The sequence below is a fragment of the Ovis aries genome, chromosome 7 (assembly GCF_016772045.2).
Source record: "Ovis aries strain OAR_USU_Benz2616 breed Rambouillet chromosome 7, ARS-UI_Ramb_v3.0, whole genome shotgun sequence".
NCBI classification, from domain to species: Eukaryota; Metazoa; Chordata; class Mammalia; order Artiodactyla; family Bovidae; genus Ovis; species Ovis aries.
In genome coordinates, this window is record NC_056060.1 from 44,876,528 (window position 1) to 44,901,505 (window position 24,978).

The window sequence follows — 24,978 nt, forward strand, 5'->3', positions numbered from 1 at the left end:
TAATAGTGAAAGCATTTTATTTTTGGTCCAGACTTGTCAGATATAGTTCAAATTACAGGCAATATTTATCTTCATTAAATTTTCTGTTATTCTTAAGCACATAGGATGCAGTCAGTGAGAAAGAATAATCAGTAAGAAACAGCAATCAAACTGTACCAGTAATTACATGGTTCTGGTCTTCTACGGAGCGATATGTGCTTTTTTATTATAATATATGCTGTCACATATGTAGTATATTTAGTAAATGTAGAAATTACTCAACCCCATTAAGTGTTTTACTTACCCCTATACCATGTCTGCAAACATTATAAAATATTAAAATTATCCTTCATTTATTTGTGTAGATTGTTATTTGCCCAAGGCAGTAGTGAGTCTATATCTACATAAGTATGAGTAAATACACCCATGTTGGAGAGAAATAAGAGGAGGACCTGTAGATAAAAAGAAACCTATGGGACATATTAACCAGTCATGATACACAGACCTTATTTCGACTGTGATTCAAACAAACTCTTTCATAAATACATATGACTTTAGCACATTCAATATCTTATAACAACCTATCATGGAAAATAATCTGAAAAAGAATATTCTTATATATATAAAACTGAATCACTTTGCTGGACACCTGAAGCACTGTATATCAACTATACTTAAAAATAGGGAAAAAATTATGAGACAACGGGCAACCGGACATGCACTGGGTATTTGATGACATTAAGAAATCACTGTTAACAGTTTTTAGATGTGAAGATGATATGAGGTTATTTTTAGAGAGTTCTTGCCTTTAGTTGTATATAAGCATCCACAGGTTTTCTTCAAAGTAATCCAGTCGAGGGAGATGGATGGGGTCAGGGGTATGGGTAACACGTAATCTGTCACAGACAGATGGGCACATGGGGCCATTCTCCTGTGCTCTTTACTCTTGTACCTGCTTGAAAATGTTGTCTAAATTTTAAAACAAGTTCACTTTAAAAAACACACTGACTCTTTCAGGCTCATGGATGTACTTGGGCTGCGAGCATCTCAGAATGTGAGACTCTGAGACTGCCTGTCATCCCACAGTCAGTCTTCTCCCTGATGGCCTCTGCAGACTTGTGAGTTGTAGGATTTCTGGCTCTGTTTGTCCGTCTATGGGCTTCCTTTCCAGGAAGTCTTCAGTGTACTGGTCTGATCTATTCAGCAAACACTTACTGCATGCCTCCTTCAGCCCAGAGGTAATTTCTACCTCCGCCTCCAGGCCCTCCCCTCCCTTGCTTTCTTTTCAGGCCTACACTCCATGACTTTCTTCTGGAACCATCCTTCCTTATCTGCTTCCTTTTCCTTCTGCTTAGAAGTGTGCTGAAGTCTCTCCACTAAAAAAAAAAAATGCTTCTCGTCACCCTCATCTTCCTATAACCACACACACACATGCCCTTCTCCTATCCCTTTATGGCTAGATTTCTGAAATGAGCTTAAGAAGCTATTCATTAAGTGTCTAGTAAATGCCACTGTGTCTCAGACACAGGGGAGGGATGTGACATTGGCCTCTAGGCTTCCAAAGGTCTTTGGAACTTGAAGGCAGGATTCTAGTCTGGAACAGGTTTATAACAGTCACAGGGGAGATGGTTAAACGACAATTCAAGAAAGTGCTGGAGTAGCTTGTCCAGGACTTGAGCTTGTTTTTGAAGATGGACAAGATTTGCAAAGGTGGAGAGAAAAGGAGGCATTTAAAGCAGATTTTTAGCATAAGAACATTTATGAAGGTTGTTCTGAGGATGGGGCAGCTGGCCTGACTATGGCAGTCGACCTTGGGAAGGTATGAGGGCTTTTGAAGGCCTTGACAGGGACTTCCCTGGTGGTCCAAAGGTTAAGATTTTGCCTTCTAATGCAGGGGATGTGGGTTCAATCCCTGGTCCTAGAACTAAGATCCCACATGCCCTGTGGCACAGCCAAAAAGAAAAAGAAGAAAAAAATTAATGAAGGCCTTGACAGGCTAAAACTGTGAAAGACGGCTATGGTTCTCCTTTGTTTTTTGGGGGATAGGAGCAAGGCAGGGCATGCTGTGGAGAAATGGAGTGGATGGATGGGCGCAGGGCTACACTTGGTTAAACCCAGTTGCAACAAGAAAGGAGCCTGGCAGCCAACAGGAAAGGCTGGGGTGGGGACCCTGCAGGGATCCTTTACAGTGTGATATATTCAGGGAGAGGGCCTAACCTGGGATGGTAGGTGTGGTGGTGGTCATGGAAACTTGGGACTCCATGACCCATCCCCTGAGGGCAAAGGATGGACCAGACTGGCCTGGCTCTGAGATTTTGAGCATCTGAGCTTTGGAAGAGTGGGGTCATTTGTCCTCTGACAAGGCTTAGCACCATCAAATTGAGATCTAGGCCATACACATCAACCAACGGTACTCTCTGGATGTTATCTGAATCCTGAATTTTACAAACAACCGTTAAAAAAGATATGAAAGCAACAAGGTCCTGCTGCATAGCACAGGGAACAAGGGATAAACCATCATGGAAAAGAACATAAAGAATGGGTATATGTATAATGAATCACTTTGCTGTTAACCGTGTAAATCAACTACACTTCCATAAAAGAAACTTTTTTAAAGATAGGAGAAGAGGAATGAGGAGTTTTAATTACAGTTATTAAAAATAAAGATCATCTACTTCAAATAAAAGGATACAAGATACTTGGAAATTTTTAAAATTCTGACTGGTTTTAGTAAGATTCAGTTCAGTTCAGTTCAGTTCAGTCGCTCAGTCGTGTCCAACTCTTTGCAACCCAAGGGAATGGTATTATGCTTTTGTTCTAAGAGCCCTTGTATTTTAAAGACATACTGAAATGTGCACAGATGAAGTATATTCAGGTTTGTTTCAAAAATCATCCAGAGCTGGGGAGCGTGGGTACGGTAGAGATGGAGGCAGATTGGCTAAGGATTGTTAGCTGTCAAAGCCAGGCGATGTGGGGCTCACTTTGCTTCTCTCTCTACAGTTTCACGCATTTGGTGTTCTCCCTGAAACCATCCTGGTCCTTGGGGGTACCACACGTCTTTACTCTGGGCCTCAATAACACCTTGCTGGGCAGCATGAGAGGCGCTTTGAGCTGTGCCACGTTAATCTCCTGTTACAATTCAAAACAGAAATTTGGCCTGCTTCTGTTTTGCCTCAAACAGAAAAATTCATGAACTGGAAAGAAATAATGCCTTGATTTTAGTTGGGAAAACAAACAGAGAGATCCGTATGATCTCCTTTTTATCATGATCTTGGGAGGAATCTAATCCATGCAAGAGGGAAAGTCACAACTCAAGAGAAAAGTCACATTTTGATGGTAGCTGGAAATGCTTCTTTTGGAAGAGTCAGTCCTGGGAGAGGTTTTCTGGTAGCACAGCCATTGGCATGAGTGTGACAGCTGAGAACAAGCTGAAAGATGACGCCAGGGCTGTAGCTGCCGACGAAAAGGCAGTGTTAGAGCAACAAGTCACATGTTGCCCACACAGCAGCTGGGGGCAGAAAGGAGCCGCTGCCGACATGCCTGACACTGGGTGCCTTGGTGCACCCCCTCACCCTGGCACCTCTGTTACCTACAAGCCAAAGAGACGGGAGGCTGCTCTGACAATGTCCTTAGCTGTGTAAGAAGGGGACAGAGCCATCACATGCTGGAAGAGGGTCCTATGAACTCCAATAAAATGCCAAGCCAGGGGCCAGCAATAGGATTTATTTTTCAGTGAGTGGCTCCAAACAGCAAAACTTCATGCAGGTACACGAGAAAGCTAGGAGCATAAATTCTGAACCTGAGCAAGTGACATCATTTTTCATTTCTTTTTTGATAGGAAAAAAAAAAATTACATGGGGGAAGAGAGAGAAGCTAGGGGGATTAATATAGGCACTTACTTCCCTGCACAAAATTAGCAGGAGAATCCAGCTCAGTAAACATGTGAGGGCCTGCTTTGTGCCAGGCACTGCGGCCAAAGCAGGGATGAATGAGACATGGTCCTTGCCTTCAAGGAGATTACGGGAGGGGGAGGAAATGGGCCTGGACAAAATCTTCCAGATAAACCCTGAAACAGAAGTTCACAGAAGTTCTGTGATCCAGGCAAGGTACCTCTGTTACTAAGCCAAAGTCTGACTTTGGGCAAATCACTTAATCTCAATTTTTCATCTACAAAACGGGGCAGTTCTTGCCTTGTGGACCCCACAGAGTTGTAGAGGTGTAAGGACCAAAACTACTAATATCATCATCACTATCACCATCAACCTTAATGAGGGGAAGAAGAAAAGGCTTTCTAGACTCTGCTGCCCTAAGGGCCTGTGATGGGCACTCAGGATGAGCGACCCCCACGCTCACCCCATGGTTGGCAGCTGAGACCAGCAGCACTGGACCAGCCTGGGGAACGGCAGTGCCCTGTGCCCTCATTTCCACAGCTGGCTCCCACTAGGCACCCCGTCACATGCCCAGGAGCTGCCTTGGCGTGAGCAGCTCTTTCCAACCCGTTCCAACTGGCCTGATACAGAGGTGAAGGTGCTTAGCCCCAGTAATCTTAGTAAATCTCAGAGCTTGGGAGCCAGAAGGGATCTTCCAGAACATAGTGTCCACCCCTCCCATTGGTACAAAGGGCGAAGGAGACTCAGGCAGGGAATGTGACCTGCTTGGGATCACTCATGGAGGGGTGGCGGTTGGGGGGCGAGTTGCGGGGGCAGCTGGATCTGGTTCTTTGGACTCTCTGGGTCCAATACAGTTGCTTCTCTTTCCTAGGAATTTCTCTTTCTCAACCATGAACTCTGTTGCCATTTTTTTTTTTTTTAAAATTCCGGTGGCTGTGCTGGGTCTTAGCTGTGACATGTGGGATCCAATTCTCTGACCAAGGATCGAACCCGGGCCCCCTGCACTGGGAGGGCAGAGTCTTAACCACTGGACCACGAGGGACCAACCGGGGAAGTCTCTCCATTTCCTTTTCTATCCTTAGTCTTTTCTGCTCCCAAACACCTAATTTAGCCAACTTCCAAGGAAAATTACTTAGGACCAAAGAAACATTCCTCCTGGTAATGCTTTCTGAGCTCTCTGTTCCCTGGGGGCTTTCATTCTTCGGGGATTGTGATTCCTCAGTGCCTGTCACGCACGTGCCCCCAGTCACGATGTGGGTTCACAGACATGAAATGGGAGGGCCTGGGCCTCTCTTTCAGGAAGCCTTCAGGTGAGCCCCTGCTCTGGGAAAAGACAGTTCTTCTTACTCAGTTCCCTTTAGCTACAGGACGCACAGCTTCGCCACATCTTCACTTCCTGAGTTTCTTCCCTTCAGGCCTGGCTGGCAGCTTCTGCCACCCTGGCCGCGGGCCCAGATGTGAGCAGAGCAACGGCTGGCGGCCTCGCTCCGGAAGGCTTGCCACCTGGCAGCTGCACCTCCTCCTGACCCTCAGGGTTTGCATGATACCTCTTGACGGCTTCCCCTCTGTTCCCTGCGGTCTCTAAGGAATTTAGTTTTGCCCTCAGCTGAGTAACCGCTCTGCTCCGGTCTGCTCCTGGAGTGACTGCCTCCAGCCTCCCTCTCCCCTCGTTGCCATCTTGCAGTAGTTTAGTTGCCTTGAGTCCAGGGCTTTGAGGCTGTGGAAACAAAAACAACACAGTCCAGGAGAAACTATGATATGTGAGAGCTGAGAAAACTGGTGTCCAGTGAGAGGCTGAACTAGAGAGTCTGGAATCCCTTCAAGTTCCAACATTTCTGAAAAGGTATACCTAGGTCCGTCTAGTCAAGGCTATGGTTTTTCCAGTAGTCATGTATGGTTGTGAGAGCTGGACTGTGAAGAAGGCTGAGCGCCGAAGAATTGATGCTTGTGAACTGTGGTGTTGGAGAAGACTCTTGAGAGTCCCTTGGACTGCAGGGAGATCCAACCAGTCCATTCTGAAGGAGATCAGCCCTGGGATTTCTTTGGAAGGAATGATGCTAAAGCTGAAACCCCAGTACTTTGGCCACCTCCTGGGAAGAGTTGACTCATTGGAAAAGACTCTGATGCTGGGAGGGATTGGGGGCAGGAGGAGAAGGGGACGACCGAGGATGAGACAGCTGGATGGCATCACGGACTCGATGGATGTGAGTCTGAGTGAACTCCGGGAGATGGTGATGGACAGGGAGGCCTGGGGTGCTGTGATTCATGGGGTCGCAAAGAGTCGGACACGACTGAGCGACTGAACTGAACTGAACTGATACCTGAAGGTTGACAGCCTGAAAAATTAGAGGATTCTCCTGTGTGTGTCCAGACACAGGGCCAACTCCTCATAGCATCTAAAAAAAAATTTTTTTTTTCTCTATTTATTTACTATTTCCAGTGCTCTCTCGTGCCTCCTGAAGCTCCAAGTTTCTTCTGGGATAATTTCCCTTAAAGCCTAAAGAGCTTTCATTCACATTTCTTAGAGTATTTCTGCTGGTCACAAATTCTCTAGTTTTATCTGATAATACTTATTTTCACTGGTTATAGAGTTCTGGGGTTGACAGCTTTATTTAAAATATTTGTTTGGCTGCACCTGGTCTTGGTTGTGGAACGCAGGATCTTTACTTGCAGCACTGGAATTCTCAGCTGCAGCATGTAGGATTGTTTTAGTTGGCGCATGCGGAAAACTCTTACTTGCAGCATGTGGGATCTAGTACCCTGACCAGGGATTGAACCTGGGGCTCCCGCATTGGAAGTGTGGAGTCTTAGCCACTGGACCATTAGGGAAGTCCCTGCTCATAGCATTTTAAATGAACGTGGGCATCAAGTGTCGCTTCTGACTCTCCCTACTCTCCAGTTAGAGAACAAGGTAGTCAGGGACGGGGATTCTGTGAAGCGAGCGCGCGCCCGCACACACACACACACTCTCCCTCTCTCTCTTGAAACAACGCTGTGGTCTGTGGAAGAGTGCCCAGAAGAAGTGGTGCTCCTTCCCCCAACTCCATCTCAGTACATCTTTCCTTGTGCTGAAATACTGATGAATGGACTCCAGGTGGCAAACCTTGATTCCCAACTCCTAGAGAGCCCACAGGGCACAACTGTTCCACTCCAACGAGCCATGACCTGCCGGTTATCCGCTTTTCTGGAGAAACCTCAGCTTGAAAATCCATTTAATTACCATGGGAGATAATCTTTTAAACACAGCCTGACATTCTTGAAAGACTTTTCCCTGTGGGAGTCAGAAATTTCATCTGCATGGGACTGGATTGTTTATTTTCATTTCCAGGGGAAGGACTATTACCTGGTAGTTAGCGAGAAGCCTGAGCCCTGGAGGGTTTATTTGTTAAGTCTGTTCCTCCTCACTGCTAGTTTGTCAATTAGATGGTAATAATTAGCTTGTAATATTGTCATTATTTTCCCCAGTGTAAACACTGCATTTAGTTCTGTGATTACTTGCTATCTTTCAAGTTTCCCTATCAGGTTGCAGGGTTTTTACTTACTCTAGACCTGGGTATTCAGAATCAATGTCCTCAAGGGTTTCCTATCAGGAAGATCATAGTCTAGATTACCAGCCTCAAAGACCTACCTGGAGTTGTAGTCAGTCAGACACCAATTTTTCCAACGTGGAACATTCTAGTGGATTAAATAAATTCTTCCCTGCTAGAAGAGGGGAGGGGACCAGGGCAAGAAGGGTAAGGGAGTAAGGGGTACAAACTATTAGGTATAAGACAAGTTACAAAGATATTGTACAACAAAGGGACTGTAGTCTGTATAATAATTTTAAATGGAGTATAACCTTTAAAAATTGTGAATCACTATATTGTACACCTGTAACATATAATATTGTACAATTACTATACATCAAACCAGTGGATCCTAAAGGAAATCAACCCTGAATATTCACTGGAAGGACTGATGCTAAAGCTCCAATACTTTGGCCACCTGAGTTGGCAAAGAGACAACTCAATGGAAAAGACCCTGATTCTGGGAAAGATTGAAGGCAGGAGGAGAAGGGGGTGACAGAAGATAAGATAGTTGGATGGCATCATCAACTCAGTGGACATGAGTTTTAGCAAACTTGGGAGACAGTGAAGGACAGGGAAGCCAGGCTACAGTCCATGGGGTCGCAAGGAGTTGGACACGACTGTGACTGAACAATGACAACAACAAATACATCAATTTTTAAAAGTACCAAAGGGAAGAGAGCCAGAGATTTTAAACTGAACTTAAAAAAATAATAAGAAAAATCTAATTTCCTTTGCTTCTAAAACACAAAAAATTAAAAAAAAATTATTCTCTACTAGAATGCAAGCATGGGTGGCCCCAAGACCCAGAGTAACTCCTGCTCATAGTAGGTGCTCAATATACAGATGCTAAATTGCTGAGAGTCATGAGGTCTTCTTGCGGAATGGATGTGCACCGGGTTGAAATATGAACAATTACAGAATAAAGTGGAGTCCCTGCCATGGGACTGCTCTGGCCCCTCTCTCCCCACATTACTTCAAAAGCAAACCATCTGGAGACGTTTGCATGCCCTGACTCTGTAGGCTGGGGTCCCTGGACCCTGAAGAGCATACCTCTGGGGATTAAGAATAGAAAAGGAATAACTGTACTGCACACAGAATTAGAAGGTGAGGAAACAGCTCTAGTGGAAAACTGATTAAGTCACGGGCTTGAACCTCCCCTTCCAGGTCCTGACGGGGAGAAGAGCTGGTCCAAGACCTACCCTTCCTGTGGGGGCCTGCTGCAGTCCCCGATAGACCTGCACAATGACATCCTGCGGTACAACGCCAGCCTCGGGCCCCTGGCCTTCCAAGGGTACAACCAGTCTGCCAGTCCGCAATTTGTCCTCACCAACAATGGCCACTCAGGTGAGGGAGCGACGCAGAGGCCTGCAGTGGTGGCTGGGCTTCCCCTGGCTCCCTGGCCTCTTGAGTCTGCTGGGTGGGGATTGGGGGGGGGGGAGCATTCTGATGAGGCACCCAGGAAGGAGAGCAGAGAGGAGCCCTTGAGGGATCCTTGGGCCACTCTCTGCAGGAGATGCTGCAGGCCCTGGGCTCAGGTGGTTCTGCTGGGAAAATACCTCTTAGAAGCAGCACATCTCTTGGGGTGGGATGGGGGTGGGGTGGGGAAAGGCTTGAGCCCCTTGACCTATTGATATGGTATGAGAGTGAATTCTGGGTCCTCATGAATGACTCAAAGGGTCACACAGTTCACTGGGGCGCTCACCCAGGAGTCAGACCAATCTGAGTTTGAATCCTGGCTTGACTACATATGAGTCACGAGACTATGGATAAGAATTTTAAAATCTTGAGGTTTCATCTGGAAAATGGGCATATTGACAGGTACTGTAAAGACTAGAGATTCTGTATATTAAGATCCAGAATAGAGAGAAGCTTCATAAATAGCAGTTATTGTTGTTGTTATATAATTCTCAGCTTGGCAGATAGTTCACTGTAGGTTCCATCTTCATGGCCAAGTGCGTAATACATAGATATATAAACAAACATCCATCTGGTGGCTAAATTAGTTCCTGCCATCATTTCCCAAGGGGAACCAAGAAGGTGCTGCCTGCCGCCACTGGAATTGCTTTGTGGAAGGGGGACATTCTCAGAGAAAGAGCCCAGGTTTCTGAGCTGCACCTCTCTGGTCCCCACCTCGCTGCATCCCCCTGCCCCTGTCTGGGCCCTGGGCAGGTGATGCCAGCCTGCTCTCAGGCAGCATCCAGCTGGCCAGGGCTCTGAAGACTGCCCCTCCTCTCCCTGCAGTGAAGGTGAAACTGCCCAAGGACATGCAGGTCCGGGGCCTCGGGGCCCGCTACAATGCCTCACAGCTGCACCTGCACTGGGGCGACAAGAACGACCCTCATGGCTCCGAGCACACTGTCGGCGGGAAGCACTTTGCCGCCGAGGTGAGTGGGGTGGCCCAACTGGCAGGGGATTCCTGGCGGTGGGTGGTCTGGCACTCTCCCACTTGGCTGGTGTGCAGACAAGACCAGAGCATGGCGGGTGGGGGTCGGGGGTGGCCTTCATGCTCTGCACACCCACCCCAGCTCTGCCGACAGCACAGGGAGGCAGAGCCGCTCCAGCCACGCTGCAGCTCATCTGTGGAGGCCCGCTTCCCTTCCTTTCCTGAACTTGCTGACTTAGCCTCCAAGTCCTTTACTGGGTGATGCTTCTCCAGAGGCAGGGCTCCCACGGTGGCATGGGGGACACACGTGCCCCTTTTCTAGACATCACCCTTCTGTGCACACAGATTAAGACCCCACCAAGTGTCTGGCTGACCCATCCCATGCCGAGTCATACTGGGCTAAACGCTCCCCCAACTTCTTAGCTTTCGTCACACATCATGCTGTTTATGTGGGTCTTTCCTGTTTACACCCCATCTTTCCTTTCCCTGGGCATGGGCTGTGCTTGGAGCTTGGGGACCTGGGTTCAGGGTCACTCTTTTCTACCTAGCCACAAATCAAGGGATGACTGGCATTGTAACACACAGGGCATCATGGCAAGCAGAGACTCACTGAGGATAGCTTGGGACATCACCGCAGTGCTGTGCTATGTTGCCTGGAGGTGCTGCCCCCAAATACCAAAGAAAATAGGAAGAGGAGCGAGAGCTTTGCTCCTGCACTACAAGCTTGCAGTGGAGGGTGGGGGTGGGGGGTGGTTGAGTGGCTCCATTTCAGAGCTCAACTGGGATTGCACTTGGGGGTGTGATTCTGAATGTTTACAGGGTAAGAAATACAAGGAGATAAATTCTACTGATCAGCCAATGGAGCCCATGATAAATATTGACACAAGCATTCTCTGTTCTTAAATGCTGAACTGCTATTTAGTCTAATTAGAGTTATAAGAGGTGGAGGGGCTGTAACTCTGGCCTAATAGGATGGCCCTACTGGAGCTGTGTATTTCAGACCAGATCCCTCTCTGAACCTCCAGGACTTTGTTTCTTTCAGCCTAATTGCAATGAGGAAGCCTCTATTTTCCCAAGGGGAGTAAAGGAGCTAGGGTATAGGGTGAGAGGATTTAGGCACTTAAAAATAGTCACTGTATTTTCTGCTATTAAGCCACATCATGAGACCAAGAGCATGGTGAAGATGGACCATTAATGTCAATAATACAGAAAAAAAAAATCAGTGAAAGTGAAAGTGTTAGTCACTCAGTCATGTCCCACTCTTTGTGACTCACCAGGCTCCTTCCTCTATCCATGTGATTCTCCAGGCAAGAATATGGAGTGGGTTGCCATTCCCTTCTCTAGGGGATCTTCCTGACCTAGGGATTGAAGCCAGGTCTGCTACATTGCAGGCAGATTCTTTACCACCTGAGCCACCAGGGAAGGTGACCCTAAAATGGCAGATTCTTTATGGAAGTGAAGTCGCTCAGTTGTGTCTGACTCTTTGCGACCCCATGGACTGTAGCCCACCAGGCTCCGCCATCCATGGGATTCTCAGGCAAGAATACTGGAGTGGGTTGTTATTTCCTTCTCCAGGGGATCTTCCCGACCCAGGGATCAAACCCAGGTCTCCCGCATTAGAGGCAGATGCTTCAACCTCTTAGCCACCAGGTCGGGTTCAAAAAAATTCTTTATGGAGGGCCCTTGAAAGTGTAACAGTTTTTCTGGATTGAGTTTATATATGAAGACTCTGGTGGGAACTTCCCTGGTGGTTTAAGAGTCTGAGCTTCCAATGCAGGGGGTGTGGGTTCAATCCCTGGTTGAGGAAATATGGTCCCTCATGCTGGGCAGTGTGGCTAAATAAATACATAAAATAAAAGTAACATTAAAAAAGATAAGCCTCTCTCAATCCTCTCCTCGGGGAACGCTTTCTGTTTGTATTAGTCTTCACCTCCTCTTGATTTCATCTGAACAAGTGAGAAAAGTGCTAAAACTGAACACAAGCTCAATGGTCAGCAGTAAAAAGAAACAGGGATATGGGACCTTTGGGGTTGTAGCCACATAGAGCTCTGCACCATTTCGTAAAGCAGTGCCAGGACAGGATGGTGTGGGGCAGTGCAGAGGCTACATCTTTTGGGAGTAAAGATGAGGAAGCAGGAGCCCATAAGAAATCCTTCATAGGGGACCAATGAAAAGAAGAACTAATGGGATTAATTTTTTCCATTAGAAAATGCCACTTGAAAAGTGGGGAACATTGAGCTGTATTTATTAAAATATGCTTGAATTCTATTTATAATCACATAAGATGGATCATCGAAAAAGCAAAAGAGTTCCAGAAAAACATCTATTTCTGCTTTATTGACTATGCCAAAGCCTTTGACTGTGTGGATCACAATAAACTGTGGAAAATTCTGAAAGAGACAGAAATACCAATCTGACCTGTCTCTTGAGAAATCTGTATGCAGGTCAGGAAGCAACAGTTAGAACTGGACATGAACTAGAGACTGGTTCCAAATAGGAAAAGGAGTACGTCAAGGCTGTATATTGTCACCCTGCTTATTTAACTTATATGCAGAGTACATCATGAGAAACACTGGGCTGGAGGAAGCACAAGCTGGAATCAAGATTGCTGGGAGAAATATCAATAACCTCAGATATGCAGATGACACCACGCTATGGCAGAAAGTGAAGAAGAACTAAAGAGCCTCTTGATGAAAGTGAAAGAGGAGAGTGAAAAAGTTGCCTTAAAGCTCAACATCCAGAAAACTAAGATCATGGCATCTGGTCCCATCACTTATGGGAAATAGATGGGGAATCAGTGGAAACAGTGGCTGACTTTATTTTTCTGGGCTCCAAAATCACTGCAGATGGTGACTGCAGCCATGAAATGAAAAGATGCTTACTCCTTGGAAGGAAAGTTATGACCAACCTAGATAGCATATTAAAAAGCAGAGACACTACTTTGCCAACAAAGGTCCACCTAGTCAAGGCTATGGTTTTCCAGTGGTCAAGTATGGATGTGAGAGTTGGACTGTGAAGAAAGCTGAATGCCGAAGAATTGATGCTTTTGAACTGTGGTGTTGGAGAAGACTCTTGAGAGTCCCATGGACTGCAAGAAGATCCAACCAGTCCATCCTAAAGGAGATCAGTCCTGGGTGTTCATTGGAAGGACTGATGTTGAAGCTGAAGCTCCAATACTTTGGCCACCTGATATGAAGAGCTGACTCATTGGAAAGGACTCTGATGCTGGGAAAGATTGAGGGCAGCAGGAGAAGGGGATGACAGAGGATGAGATGGTTGGATGGCATCATCGACTCAATGGACATGGGTTTGGGTGGACCCCGGGAGTTGGTGATGGACAGGGAGGCCTGGTGTGCTGCGGTTCATGGGGTCGCAAAGAGTCGGACACGACTGAGTGACTGAACTGAACTGAAGATGGAAAAAGAGATTAATGAAGAAAAGAAAAGAGATAAAATCTCAGTGTTTTATGGTCTCAAGAGGCAAAGAATCAACAAAAATACATGAGATCATATACAGAGAGATCATCTACTAACACAGTTTTTTTGAGGACAGCTGATGCCACCTTGAGGATTAAAAATCAGGTTAAACATTGTCAGAGACTTCCCTGGCGGTCCAGGGGTTAAGATTTCGCTTTCCAATGCTGGAGGTGTTGGTTCCATCCTGGATGGGAAGCTAAAATCCCACATGCCTTGTGACCAGAAAACCAGAACATAAAACAACAGAAGCAAAACTGGAGCAAATTCAAGACTTAAAAACTGGTCCACATCAAAGAAAAACAAAAACCAGAAAACCTTTTCAGAGCTTGTCATAATAATGTCTTGATGATTCCTAGACTGTTTTTTTTTTTTTTAAACTTTTTTAAGAGCATTTTAGGTTCTAGAGCATTTAGAAAAATGGAGAGGAAGTACAGAGATTTCCCATATACTCTTTGCCCCCAGCAACATGCATAACCTCCCCCATTATCAGCATCACTCATCACAGTTTACCTAGATTTTTTAACCCCAAAATTTCTCAAAAACATCTCTTTTCTTCACTTTCATCATGACAAGTAATTGCTACTTTTGGAAAAAAAAAATGAGTTTAAAGTGGTATTTTGGAGTCTACATTCATAGAGTAACATTTCTGTTGCTTGGTCTCTTCAAATATGACTGATAAAACCTTTATAAAAGCCATGCTCTGACTGTCTCCACCTGAGAGGTCAACGCATGTCCTGCTCTAGCTACAGATGCAATGAACTTACAGTTGGAGGTTTACTGTCTCAGCCTTCAGTTCCAAGTACAGTGTGGCCAGGCTGAGGTTGGGCGAATCACGTGGGACCATTTTGCCCCAGGTTCCAGAAAAAGTAGGAAAAATGACATGAGAGAAGTGCTCCAAAGTATCCAGGTGTTTTCGCAGCTGGTAAAAAAGCCCATTTGTTTCAGGATCTGCTGTGCACCTGGTTATGTTTCAGGCACTAAGTTAGACACTGGCATACAATGAGGAACAAGATGGACAGACTGACCTGGTGGAGTGTGTAGTCTAGAGAGCTGAGGGAAAAGAGAAAGCTGGAGTGGCCACGAGGTGAGGGTCTGAGGCCTAATCTAGCTGGAGGCGGAGGTCCCTCCTTTTGGATCCCAGTCTCCTGTAAAAGTGAAAGGCTCCCACGAGTCGCTATCCCCGATGGACAGCAGCTCGTCTCATCTCTCCCACTGCAGCTGCATATTGTCTATTACAACTCGGACCGGTACCCCAATGACAGCGTCGCCAAGGACAAGCCAGAAGGCCTCGCGGTCGTAGCTGTTCTCATAGAGGTAAGAGATGTTGAGAAGGACTTTATGTGAGCTTTAAAGTCAGGAGGATGTCAGACTCAGCATTGGGTTCCACGCACACCTGTCCCATTTCAGCTGTGTCTTGACTCTAGAGCAGGGGGTATTCTCCCATAGGGTTCCTTCTCTCTTGGCCTAGAGGCAGCACTTTCTGTGGCTGGACAGCAGAAAGGGGCATGTCGTAGGTGATGCTGGAAAACTCAGTCCTAATCCCCAGTCCTACTGTACAAACATGGAATTGCCTGGTTACACAGACCTGTGGGGGTAGGGGACTCATTCACTGCTGCCCCATCCAGATGCCTGAACCCCTGATACAGTTCCCAGTATCCAAGCTCCATCTTTCATCTGGGCTCTGGAATAAGTTCTTTTCTGAATCCCAGAAAATGGGACTACCTCCTGATTCGTTTGCACTGTTTCCCCCAGTGAGACAGCGCATATGTCGTTTCTGCACGTGCTTACTTGCCTGACTTGGCTGGCATGCACTCAAGCTCCCTTAAGTCCTGATTAGAGAACATGTGATTTGTGGCCTTCAAGGTCACAGACGATCAGGAGCACAAGTTATAACTCTTGCCCTGGGATAATCAACCCTTAGTGCCTTGAGCTGGAAACAGGATGTCCTGAGATGTAAGAGGGCAGGACCATCACACCAACCCCCTAATGGCCTGGTGAAGCATCATGGCTGTCCTAGTCAAGTGTATCCTTCAGGGAGGATCTCAGCAGTGGTGATCATACACCCCCAGCAGAGCTCTTCCATTCACAACTGTCAGGCCACGCTCAGCCTACTGAATTCTGTCCCTGTTCAACTTGCCCCATCTCTGTTGCAGGTGGGCTCCTCCAATCCAGCATATGACAAGATCTTCGATCACCTTAAAGCTGTAAAGTACAAAGGTGAGGGGTCCTTATTACTTACTCACCCTCTGCTGGAAAACAGCGTATTTGCTCTTGGGTGACCTGAAAAAGAATGCAAGCAGGGGACAGGTACTGTCTGTGACCAGGTCCTGGAAACAGGTGGCTCAGAATGGGGCTAGTTCACATTCCTAGGCTGTCATAGGCTTAGCTGTACCTCTGCCTTGGGGAGGAAGGTGACTTTGTACCCCAACATGTCTCTCCAGACCAAGAAGTGTTCATTCCGGGTTTCAGCATAGAAGAGCTGCTGCCAGAAAGGCCTGAAGAGTACTACCGCTACAGGGGGTCCCTGACTACACCTCCCTGCTACCCCACTGTGCTCTGGACGGTGTTCCGGAACCCTGTGCAAATTTCCCAGGAGCAGGTAACTGTCGTGCTCTTCCTTGTCGTAGACCACGTGGTACCTCAGACCCTGCACCGCCTGTATCATAATCGACGATCTGACTACCTCACTCAGAGTTTCATTGGTAGCTATTCAAAACCTCTCCAGATACCACGGGGACCTGGAAGTGCTTTGGAAATCACAGGCTGAGCTTCAAAAGCAGAGCTGTCAAGTGGGGAGAATGGCTCTATCTCCACAGTTCTTTAAATATGAGTTGTTAAGCTGTATTCCCTAACCTGTCCCCCCAGTGGAGAGTGTCCACCTCCCAGGCAGGAAAGCGCATGGTTCCTTACCTGGGGTGGAATAGACAGGATCAGGTTAGATGGTTTAACAAACCCAGAGGGTGGGGAGTGCAGCGATAAGGAAGTGAGGGTCTCTGCCTTCAAGAAGCTCATGCGAGTGTGTGCCTCGTGAGTCACATCTGACTCTTTGTGACCTCATGGACTGTAGCCCAACCAGGCTCCTCTGTCCACGGGATTCGCCAGACAAGAATACTGGAGTGGGTTGCCATTTCCTCCTCTAGGGGATCCCCTGACACAGGGATCAAGCCCACGTCGCTTATGTCTCCTTCATTGGTAGGCAGGTTCTATACCACTGGCCACCTGGGAAACCCTCAAGAAGCTTAGGCTAGTGCAAAACGGGAATGGAATCCATAGCAATCATCTCTAACCCTCTCATTTCTTAGGTGATGAAAGTGAGGGTTAGAGAATCAAGGCGACTTTGGGGTCACCAGCTGGTGAGTGACACAGCAAAGGCCCAAGGTGGAGCTGAGTTCCAAGTCACTGCTCGTGTCTCTGCTCCACAGCTCAAATTCGTCAGGAGGAAGCATCGTTGCCCAGGAGGCGGGTCTGCCTGCTGGCTCACAGCCCCACCGCCTTCATGAGCCCAGCACAGCTCTCATTGCTGCTCCTCCCTTTTTACTATGGACTACCTGAGTAACCTCAATAAATGACAGCAAATAGGCAGACAGGAATAAAGTCATGATGAATCAAGAGAGGAAATGACTGAGGAGGCAGTAATGTTTTAACCCAGAAACTGCCTTGGAAACAGTTATGTAATCTATGTGTGTGCATGAAAATACCATGAAACTAGTAGTCAGATGACCTGTGAGGTTCTTGCCTGCCTTTTTCTGTTCCTTTTGATGGGACCATCAGACTAAGCCCCAGGCCCCTCTAATTAGACTGGGCTCTGAATGAGGCTCAGGAGAGGAAAGCAGTCTCTTTGGGAGGCGGGGGAGCCTTTTGACACCCCAGGTTTCGCTCCCTGCAGGGCAGATTTCACATGCAATCAGGAGCTGACAGTACACACCCTCCCGGTGGCCCTGGGAAGTGGGAAGACACATGGGCCATTATTCAGACACCTGCAGGGCGGGGGCAGCTTTCAGCTCTCCCACCACCTTCTCAGGGGTCTCCCGCCAGGCCTCAGAGGTGAGATCTGGCTGTCCTTTCCCTTGAGGTCAGGCAAGGGGGCATCACTCTGCCTTCAGGAGGTGTTTCTGCTCTTTCCCTACAGCTGATGAAGTTGGAGACAGACCTGTACTGCACGCACATGGATGACCCGTCCCCCAGAGAGATGGTCAACAACTTTCGGCAGGTCCAGAAGTTTGACGAGAGGCTGGTGTATGTCTCCTTCCAACAAGGTAAGGAGATGTGGTGTGTGGGCAGTGTGGTGCCACGATGTCTGTTCCGTATGAAGTCAGGTGCCCTGCCCTTGGGCATTGTCACTCATGCCCTTAGGAGGTGGGTTAAGAGCACTCTGGCTGCCATGGGAGCCAGGTGTGTGAGGAGCTACTGAGTGTGGGTTTACTGAGGTCTCCCGTCACTGACCTTGACTTCCTTGAGCCTTTGAAGAGAAGCACAAGCCAGGGACTCCAGGCACATGGGCCAGAATCCTCATTAAGTCCAGGTGTCTCCCACAGACGGAGGAGAGAGAGATACCCAAGTAGGACCCTTTGCATGAGATCAAACACTGAACTTCTTACAGGCATTCTTGGCATCAAGGCCCATCTTTAGCCTTGCCAGGTGATTCATGGCACTAGCACCACCAAGGTCCAGAGTTTCTTTTAGAAAATGGACATAACCCAGTTCTGAGCACAAGCAGCTCATGGTCTAATGTCGCAGGGCCCGTTAGACAAGAAAGCATCTTCAGGACCGCCTTTTGGCTCATCTCCCTGAAGCTTGTACAGGCACCAAGAATCTATACTGAATGAGACGTAATAGTTTGGTTTCTTCCTGAGCTGCAGAAGCTCAGTTCTTCCCTCTAAATCTGTAACCGTAACTCCCCAGATGGACATTTAACATCTTGACTTGCTCTGTATCTGCATGAAGATGGCTGGAGGCCCCGGGAAGGGGGAAAGAGGCCCACGCTCTTCAAACCTCCAAGTTCCCTTTCTCACTGTAGACTCTTGAGTGGTCAGGAGAGGGGTCGCTCCACGGAAGTTCCACTTTACAACATTCTCCTTTCCTATTCTTCTAAATGAAGTGGGTAGTAGGCAAGGGTTACACGGAAATACTTCAATTCTTAAATAAAATAAAACTCTTCCTAGAGATAAGGGACTCTGCCAACATAGGTCAGGCAGAATTTTGCTTGTGATTCAAGGATAACAGTCAGTTCTGTTCTTTTGCACTAAGTCGCTACAAGTCTCAGAGGATAGGGTGACAGGAACATCCTCCCCACCCCCACCTCCAGTTGGGAGACTCAGGTTCAAGGTCACACCTTGTTTCCTCCTGGCTGTATGATGTGGGAAAATAATGTCCCTTCTTTGGCTTTGGTTCCCTCAGCTATAAAGTGACAGGCTGGACTAGGTGAGCTAACATCCTTTCCGTGCTAACATGTTTTAAGTGGATACTAACAACTGCCCATCCTGACTTTACGTTGCAGGGACAGTGTGTGAGGGCAGTTACAGAGGATCAGAAGAAACCGTGCAGAAACTTGACATCCAAAAGTAACCCCCACGTGTACAATGAACATGGGGATAATTAGCCATCTTCTTAGACCCGCTCAGGTCTAAGCTGGTGCCTGTAGAGCGGGAAGTGCGATCAGGCTGGTGGCAGAGCGCTTCAGTAGACCTTCCCAGGCAGGCTGGGGGAGCTTGAGGGGCCTTGAAGCAGACGGGCTCCAGCTTAGGACACTGGAGATCACAGCCCAAATGCAGCTTTGCACCACCTGTCCTGCATAGCTCACCTGGAGCTATTGCTCCCAGAAGCGGGGCTGGGCTCGCTCCTTGGAGTGAGAATCCATGGCTGTCCAAGGCAAACCTGTTCATTTGGAGGCTGATTATAGAAACTTGGTTAGAATTCTCCCCTCCCTCTCAAGTCCCAAAGACTCGGGCAGCTTCCCCAAGAAGCAAGGCTGAGTCAGCCCCAAAGAATGAAGAACCAAACCTCATCCTCCCAGGGGCACCTGCCCTTCACAAGAGCCTCCTCACACCAGTGTGGAGCAGGTCAAAGACTGTAACGTGCCCTTCGGGTTGATGGAGTGAGCTTGTTTGTCAGCAGGAACCTTGAGTAATTTGGACTCAAATTGTCTGCACGCTCTTTCACTGGGACATGTCTATAATTAGGGCTGGTTTAATTCAGGGTCTTCTCTGAAAGTTAACAGGAATTATGCAGTTGGACAATGAAAACTCTGGAGTTTTCTGCCAGGAGAAAAGTAATGTTAAGAAAATCCTTTAAGAAACAAAGTACATGGACTTTGAGAGGGGGGAATCTAGGGTTTAACCAAACTGGAACAACTGGGACTGAATCACTTAACTGGACCCTGCTTTTTCCTTAACCATGCTGGAAAAGGAACACAGAACTTGGTTTCTGTCCTTAAGAGGTAGAGAGTCTCTGACAGCCGTAGGGTAGGGTTTCTTAGTCTTGGTATGTCAATATTGACTTTCGGAGCTGGATAATCTTGTTGTGGCGGCTCTCCTATGCACTGTAGGATGTTGGGCAGCATCCTTGACCTCTACCCATCAGATACCAGCAGCATGTCCACCTGTGACAGCCAAAATGTCTCTCGACATTGTCAAGTGTCTCTGGGGAGGAGGGGCAAAGTTGCCCCGATTGAGAACCACTGCCCCAGGCATTTGTACAATGACTTTCCCAGGCCCAAGACTTTTCCCCACTCAGATCACAGAATTCTAGGGTTTTATATCACATGCCCTGGTCTTCATTCTATTCTAACCCTGTTTCCCATCTTCCTTTAAAATTTGAGTATAATTGGGTAGGTCCAAGGCTAAGAGATGGAGATAAGATAGAACGATTCACCTTCAAGGAAGCAAACAGATCTCTCCAGCAGGGGTCCAGATGCCTCTGAGGCAGCAGCCTGAATCCCCTCCTCATTCTGCTCCGTGCCTTCTCGCTGTATTTTTTTCTCTCATGTTTGTTGTTTCTTCCTGTCTTTGGTTAAAATGCTCACTTTTTTGGAGAGAAGGGAAAGTCGTGCCAGGGCATTGTTTTTCAGCTCTTAAAAAAAAGTGCCTCTTCCAGGTGGCACAAATGAAGTCTTGAGCTGAGGCCGGGCGACAAGACTCATGTCCTCAAGGTAGGGTTTTGGAGAAAACCCATCCTGAGAGCATCCAGATCTCACAGGAGTCAGATGCCCAGTGTGAGGAAGGAAGATGGCCGAGGCAGAGTTATACAGCCCAGGGGCCCAAGTCTTGGTTCTGAGAAACTTCCCAGCTGAGGACACCAACACTGGGCCCACAGGGTAGTAAAGCCAGACCGATTAAACCCAAATACTGATGTTATCAGGCTCTGTTCTCAACGTGTCAGGGCAAGGGAAACTCGAAGGACAAGAGGGAGCCAAAAAGTTTCTATAATCATGTCTTTAGTGGGTTTGAGCTGAGCTAGTGCATGTCCCATACCTCACAGCCCAGCTGAGGCGAACCTTAGACAAGACAGCCGGGCGGTCGAGGGGGTAGGGCTTTCATGCTCAGCCAAGCTGTAGAGTAGCATGGTTAGAATCTGCTTGATCCTCAGGGACCTGGGTAATTTCATAAACTGTTTTAAAGAGAGAAAGTGAAAAAAAAATCTTAGAAAGCTAAGATGGCTAATTATCTAATTTTTTGAGACCAGAATGTATGCTTTGTGGTTATCGACCTTGTGTCTCTAAAGGTTCCTATTTATAAATAAACTCTATTAGATGAGAAACTATCAATTCTTCCCAGTAACCAAATGAAAGACCAGAAGAATTCCCACCTACGAATCCCCCTCCACACATACAGAGTCTGAACAGTCAGGAATAAGCATCGAATGTGCTGAGAAATGGAGTCCTAGTCACACCTCATGCAGTTCATCACGCCATGTGTTGCTGAGTATGCCCCACATCGGCCCCACGTTTCTCTTCCACGGTGGAGAAGAGAACACCTCGCCAGGGATGTTCTCTTCACTTCCAACAAGCCTCTGGCCCAGACAGGAGGAAAAGGGGTCAGGCAGAAACCTGGGACCACCATTCATGGTCCAGCATCAGCTGAGCCTTCCAGGCTGTCTCCCTTGCCTCCCCCATACTGCCCTGTGGGGTCTTCTGCAACACGGCAGGTGCTTCACGTGTGCACGCTACAGACTTTTTCACACATGGGTCCCTCAGTCTGGGATGCCCTGCACCTCTCCCACCTGGAAAACTCTGTCAGGACCCAACTCTAATCATATCCTGCCATCCTTCCCCATTCCCCTGAGGATGACCTACAGTTTCCTGCTTCTGTGTGGCCAGAACACAGTTATAGCTCTCTATAACTCTGTTACAGTTCTTGGCATAACACAGAGTAATTATCTATTATCATGTACCAAAAAAAAAATCTACATTATCCATAGACCACAAGCCCCTAGAGCAGGGACGATGGGCGTCTTACATGCTTTTTATGCCTGGTGCTCATTGCAAGTTTGAAAGGATGGAGCCGACTCAGCTCCCTTCTCCTCCCCTGCCAGTGTCTTCTCCGCAGAACCATTTGAACAGAAGCCTGACTGGCTGTCAAGTTTTAGTTTTAGGAAGTCTTATTTTGCTTTGCTGTCAATTTGCCAACAGCATTGAAATCAATCTGCTTGTTGAGGAACACGTAAAGATCAGAAGGTAGCTGTCAAGTGTCAGAGGCCTGGGAGGGAGTTGCTGACAGATGCTGTCTGGCCTTCTGTCCTCCTCTGACCGGACAGGGATGAGAGGTCCCAGTACTAGTCAATCCCGCGGCCCAGACAGCCTGACCCACCACAGGGGGCAGAGAGCACGAAGCGCCTGGTGCTGCATTGTAACCCATGCCCACTGTGCCAGGGTTTAGGCCCCTCAGAGCAACATGGCCCTCTCTTCTGGGCCGGCATTCCTGCAATCTGGAAGGCAAAGCCCTCAGACCCTAACATGGGTCATAGAAAGCCAGGTCCCTCGTGTAATCTGGTGGTATCCTTTGGGCAGACTTATTTGTAGAAGTTATTTAATAGGTTCCATTGTATTAAGAAAAAACTCCAGTAAAATATATCCTTTTAAGATGTTATGCTCTGTGGTTATAGAGGGCATCTTCTTTTACTTTTCTTAACAGAACATCCTCCAAAGAGAGGACCAGCATTTCAGTTGCTTGAGTCTATGACTTATATTAAGCATGATAATAAGGATTTACCAGCTGAAACTGGATTTTATATATTTAAACTCTCAAATCCCTGCTAAACCCAAATGCTCCCTGCCTCTTTTATAAGACTGGAGCCTGCTAAAGACATATGTAATGTGTACATATGTAATCACTATAGAACATGTCACCTACCACAACAGCCCATACTTTAATACTCTGAAAAGGACTGTATTCCTTTTTATTCAAAATTCTGTTTGAATAAGCAGAATTGCAAATACACCTAGAAATTACTAGACTTGTTCCAGAAACTTTGAGCTGTATACAGGAGGTGTTTGTTCCTCCTGCTGGCCTTTTCTGAGTGTGCACTTGAGGCTCCAGAAGACCTCACATGCAGTTAACCAGCCTCTCTCGGTCCAGCAAGATACCAGTGGAAGACGCAGCTCCTGAGCCAGCCAGAACAGGTAGTTGTACCCTGTGGCAAGCAGCATGTCGATCTCGGGGGTCTGAACCTTCCCCAGTGAGGCATGTGGCACTGGGGTTCTTCCATATCTGTGTGATTCCTTCTGTGTGTAGTACTGTCCCACCTCTGCTTGCCGTGACTCATACCAGAGCCCTGTGTGGAGAGCAGGCGGCTCTCCCATGTCTGTACTATGTGCAACCCTTCTCCCAGCTCAGGAGCCCCTTTACTGCATTCTCATCCTGTGGCTCTCGTGGGCCATTGCCATCAACCAGTGTGCCTTGTTCTTCCTGTCTGCTCTTCTGTGGGAACTCCCTGTCTCATTCGCCATTCAGAAACCATTTCTTTGTTTAATCAATCTGCAAATGAGTCTCTGCCCCTCCCTGCACCATCTTTGATGCCCATTCTTGGGAATTACTGCAGGTTTGGCTTCTCTCACTGGGTGCTAGTTTTCCAGTCTCCCATCAGTTCTCCTGGCGCCTTTTGTGACTTCTCCTTGTGGCGGGCTACAGTCTACAGGGTTGCAAAGAATCAGACACTACTGAAGCGACTTGGCATGCATGCATGCTTGCCCTGCAGTTATCAGATGCTCTGACTTCTGCCTCTGCTGGGACCTAAGCCTTATGCTGCATCCAGTTCCACAGAGGAGCCCGGCTCCCTGAGGCTTGGTGCTGTCTTACCTGCAGGGGAGAGCATCCAACATCACCGTCCTGTCCTGGGATTCCTGGGCTTCCTGGCAGGCAGAATTTCTACCAGGTGCTGCCCTCGCCACCACTTCTCTTCCCAAGTGGCTTACATGCTTCACTTGCTCAGTCAAACTGCTTTGTTTTTGCTGCATCAAACACTTGGCTTTGAAGCCTCTATCCCGGAATCTGGGGATTTCCTCATCTTCCACCTGCTTGGTCTTGTTTCACTGTTTCCGAGGAGAGGCAACTTAGGCCCTAACCAGTCGTCATCCAGAAGCAAGGAACACACCTTAGAGCCCTGGATTAAATTAAGCTATTGTTTATAGGGCCTAAAACAGCTAAGGACACTGCTCAGTGACGCAGGAAAATCAGACTGTCCTTCCAGAACAGCCACCCAGCTGGGTCACGTGCTCTTGAGAAAAGCCTCACGCCTGGAGCCTTGCTTCTGGAGGCTTTGCTCTGCTCCCTAAGACCATGGCCTGGGGGCACCTCCTCCAGCCCTGGAGATGGGCTCTCAGCTGTCTGGGGACCTGCCTGGCTCTCAGGATCTTCGAGGTGACTGCGAAAGTGACAATTTTAGAAACATCCAGTTTGGACAGCTTAACCAAGTGATCAGGCTTACTAGTAACCATCTTACATGGCAAGAACTAGTTTGGTACCACAAGCATCTGGAGTTTTAGGAACAAAGAACAAAAGTGCATTTCATCAGAAAGGATTGAAAAAAAAAAACAAAAAACCCACGACCAGTTGGGGTTCTTTTCGGTGGTGGTTGTTTTTAAGATCCCGGAGGCCTCGGTTACGTTTGCATGCGTGCTATGCGTGCTAAGTTGCTTCAGTCATGTCCGACTCTGTGCGACCCTATGGACAGCAGCCCCAGGCTCCTCTGTCCACAGGATTCTCTAGGCAAGAATACTGGAGTGGGTTGCCATTTCTTTCGCCAAGAAGAGAAGATAGTGAAGGTCAAATATCCCCAATAAAATATCAGGCAGGGCTTGTGGCCCAGGGCTGGATACTATGCAAAAATGAGGTAACCAGATCTCAATAATGTTAAGAATTTGAGATGCCTGTACCACAACTGAAGACAGAGCTTTTTACAGTGGACTCTCTTCTGAGCAGCACTCCTAGATATTTCTATTATCTGGTACACCTAAACTTCTGAATATTCTCCAACTGATGCTCTAAACACCTTCAAGGTTCTGTAGGTGCTCCAAAATCAAGGAAGGTCATTTCATGCCTGGTAGTGTTTTGGTGTTAGCCTATATAACAGTTATTTAAAAATTGGTAATCCATATTTAGGCTCAATGATGGCTCCAGTAATCTTATTAACTGGAATATCCCATTCTCCCAATAGGATCAGTGATCAGAGCTTATCATACAACCAAA

General features: G+C 47.4%; 2 protein-coding genes across 5 annotated transcripts in view; one reads left to right on the plus strand and one right to left on the minus strand.

The window, feature by feature from the left end:
- Window positions 1–24,978, plus strand: part of CA12 (carbonic anhydrase 12) — a 62,683-nt gene that overhangs the window by 33,692 nt on the left and 4,013 nt on the right. For all 4 annotated transcript variants that reach the window (XM_027971767.3, XM_015096993.4, XM_012181394.5 and 1 more), the window contains exons 3-8: window positions 8,603–8,782; window positions 9,680–9,822; window positions 14,516–14,611; window positions 15,451–15,514; window positions 15,739–15,896; window positions 17,427–17,553. In XM_027971767.3, the coding sequence (XP_027827568.1) occupies window positions 8,603–8,782; window positions 9,680–9,822; window positions 14,516–14,611; window positions 15,451–15,514; window positions 15,739–15,896; window positions 17,427–17,553 (768 nt within the window). The remainder of the gene's footprint in view (window positions 1–8,602; window positions 8,783–9,679; window positions 9,823–14,515; window positions 14,612–15,450; window positions 15,515–15,738; window positions 15,897–17,426; window positions 17,554–24,978) is intronic.
- The window catches only part of APH1B (aph-1 homolog B, gamma-secretase subunit), an 86,533-nt gene continuing 61,555 nt past the window's right edge, over window positions 1–24,978 (minus strand). Inside the window, exon 7 of the mRNA XM_060417837.1 lies at window positions 1–24,978. This exon is cut by the window's right edge and continues 19,449 nt beyond it. The gene's annotated coding sequence lies outside the window, so the exon portion shown is untranslated.